We start from the raw sequence: 1,059 nt of genomic DNA on the forward strand, positions 1-1,059 counted from the left end.
GTGTCAAAGAAAGGGGACAGCACCACCTCCCTTGGAAGCATATTCCATATTTTGGCATTCCTCACTGTAAAGTGTGTTGTTTTTTTTTTTTTTTTTTTTTTTTTTTTTTTTTTTTTTTTTACACTAGAGAAAACCAGGATCCCTGGAGATCACAAGCTGTGAGTAACTTTCTTTTCCATGTCTTGAGGAACAGATTAAATCACTTAATGTCCAAGTCAACACCTTAATTTTTATTCAGTTTCACATAATTAATTGAGAGACAGTCCTGTGCTCTAACTCACCAATAGTCCTGAAATAATCACAGTTGGGTCTAAGGATATATATTTACACCTTTTTGGAAACATCCGATGCACTGCCAAGTATTTCATGCCCATTTTGCCATAGGGTGGGGAGGAAGGTGTTATGCTACTCAATGTACTTTTTCCTTTTAATGGACAAACTATGATATACAGGCAACCCCTGCTTAACAATGTTTCGCTTAGTGTTATTTTGCTATAATACTTGTTTTTCATTGATACCCGATTCCACTTAGGCTCGAAAAGTTTCGTTATAATGCTCACAATTGCCATGTGGTTTGTCAAAAACTTTCAGTTTCGCTTAACGCTCATTTTTTCAAGAACCAATTGGGAGTGCTAAGCGGGGGTTGTGCCTGTACAAGAGAAAAATGAGTCAAAAAGGTCAAATCTGTCTGTGAGAAATCCCAAGCACTATTGGATAAACTAGAGCTGCAAGGAGTAAATCTGTTCCTAATCCTATGTATGAAATACAGATCTTTTTCTTCCTTCCATAGAGAAAATTTGAGACTCCACCAATAAAATATGAAACTGAAGAAGTAATAACTACTGTGGAAGAAATATCTCCATTTCCAAAAGCAAACTGAAACATTTGGATTTCCCAGCTCAGACAATCAAGATACTCTTAAGGAAACTGCAAGATATTTTGTTTAATTTTTAATGGATGGTAGAGCTATACATACATAAAATTACCTAAAACTTTAAAAACTTATTTTCAGTTGCTTCTAATTTTACAGTGAGCACTGGCAGAAAGCCATGGCCATTG

The 1,059-nt window shown here is 35.5% G+C and overlaps 1 protein-coding gene across 3 annotated transcripts in view; it reads left to right on the forward strand.

Annotated features, from left to right (window-relative positions):
• Positions 1-1,059, forward strand: part of LOC109303281 (granulocyte-macrophage colony-stimulating factor receptor subunit alpha-like) — a 61,860-nt gene extending 60,801 nt beyond the window's left edge. For all 3 annotated transcript variants that reach the window (XM_019525457.1, XM_019525458.1, XM_019525456.1), the window contains exon 12: positions 791-1,059. In XM_019525457.1, coding sequence (XP_019381002.1) covers positions 791-880 — 90 coding nt within the window. In that variant the 3' untranslated portion in view covers positions 881-1,059. The remainder of the gene's footprint in view (positions 1-790) is intronic.

Source organism: Gavialis gangeticus, unplaced genomic scaffold (assembly GCF_001723915.1).
Source record: "Gavialis gangeticus isolate Ggan-Ray unplaced genomic scaffold, GavGan_comp1, whole genome shotgun sequence".
NCBI classification, from domain to species: domain Eukaryota; kingdom Metazoa; phylum Chordata; order Crocodylia; family Gavialidae; genus Gavialis; species Gavialis gangeticus.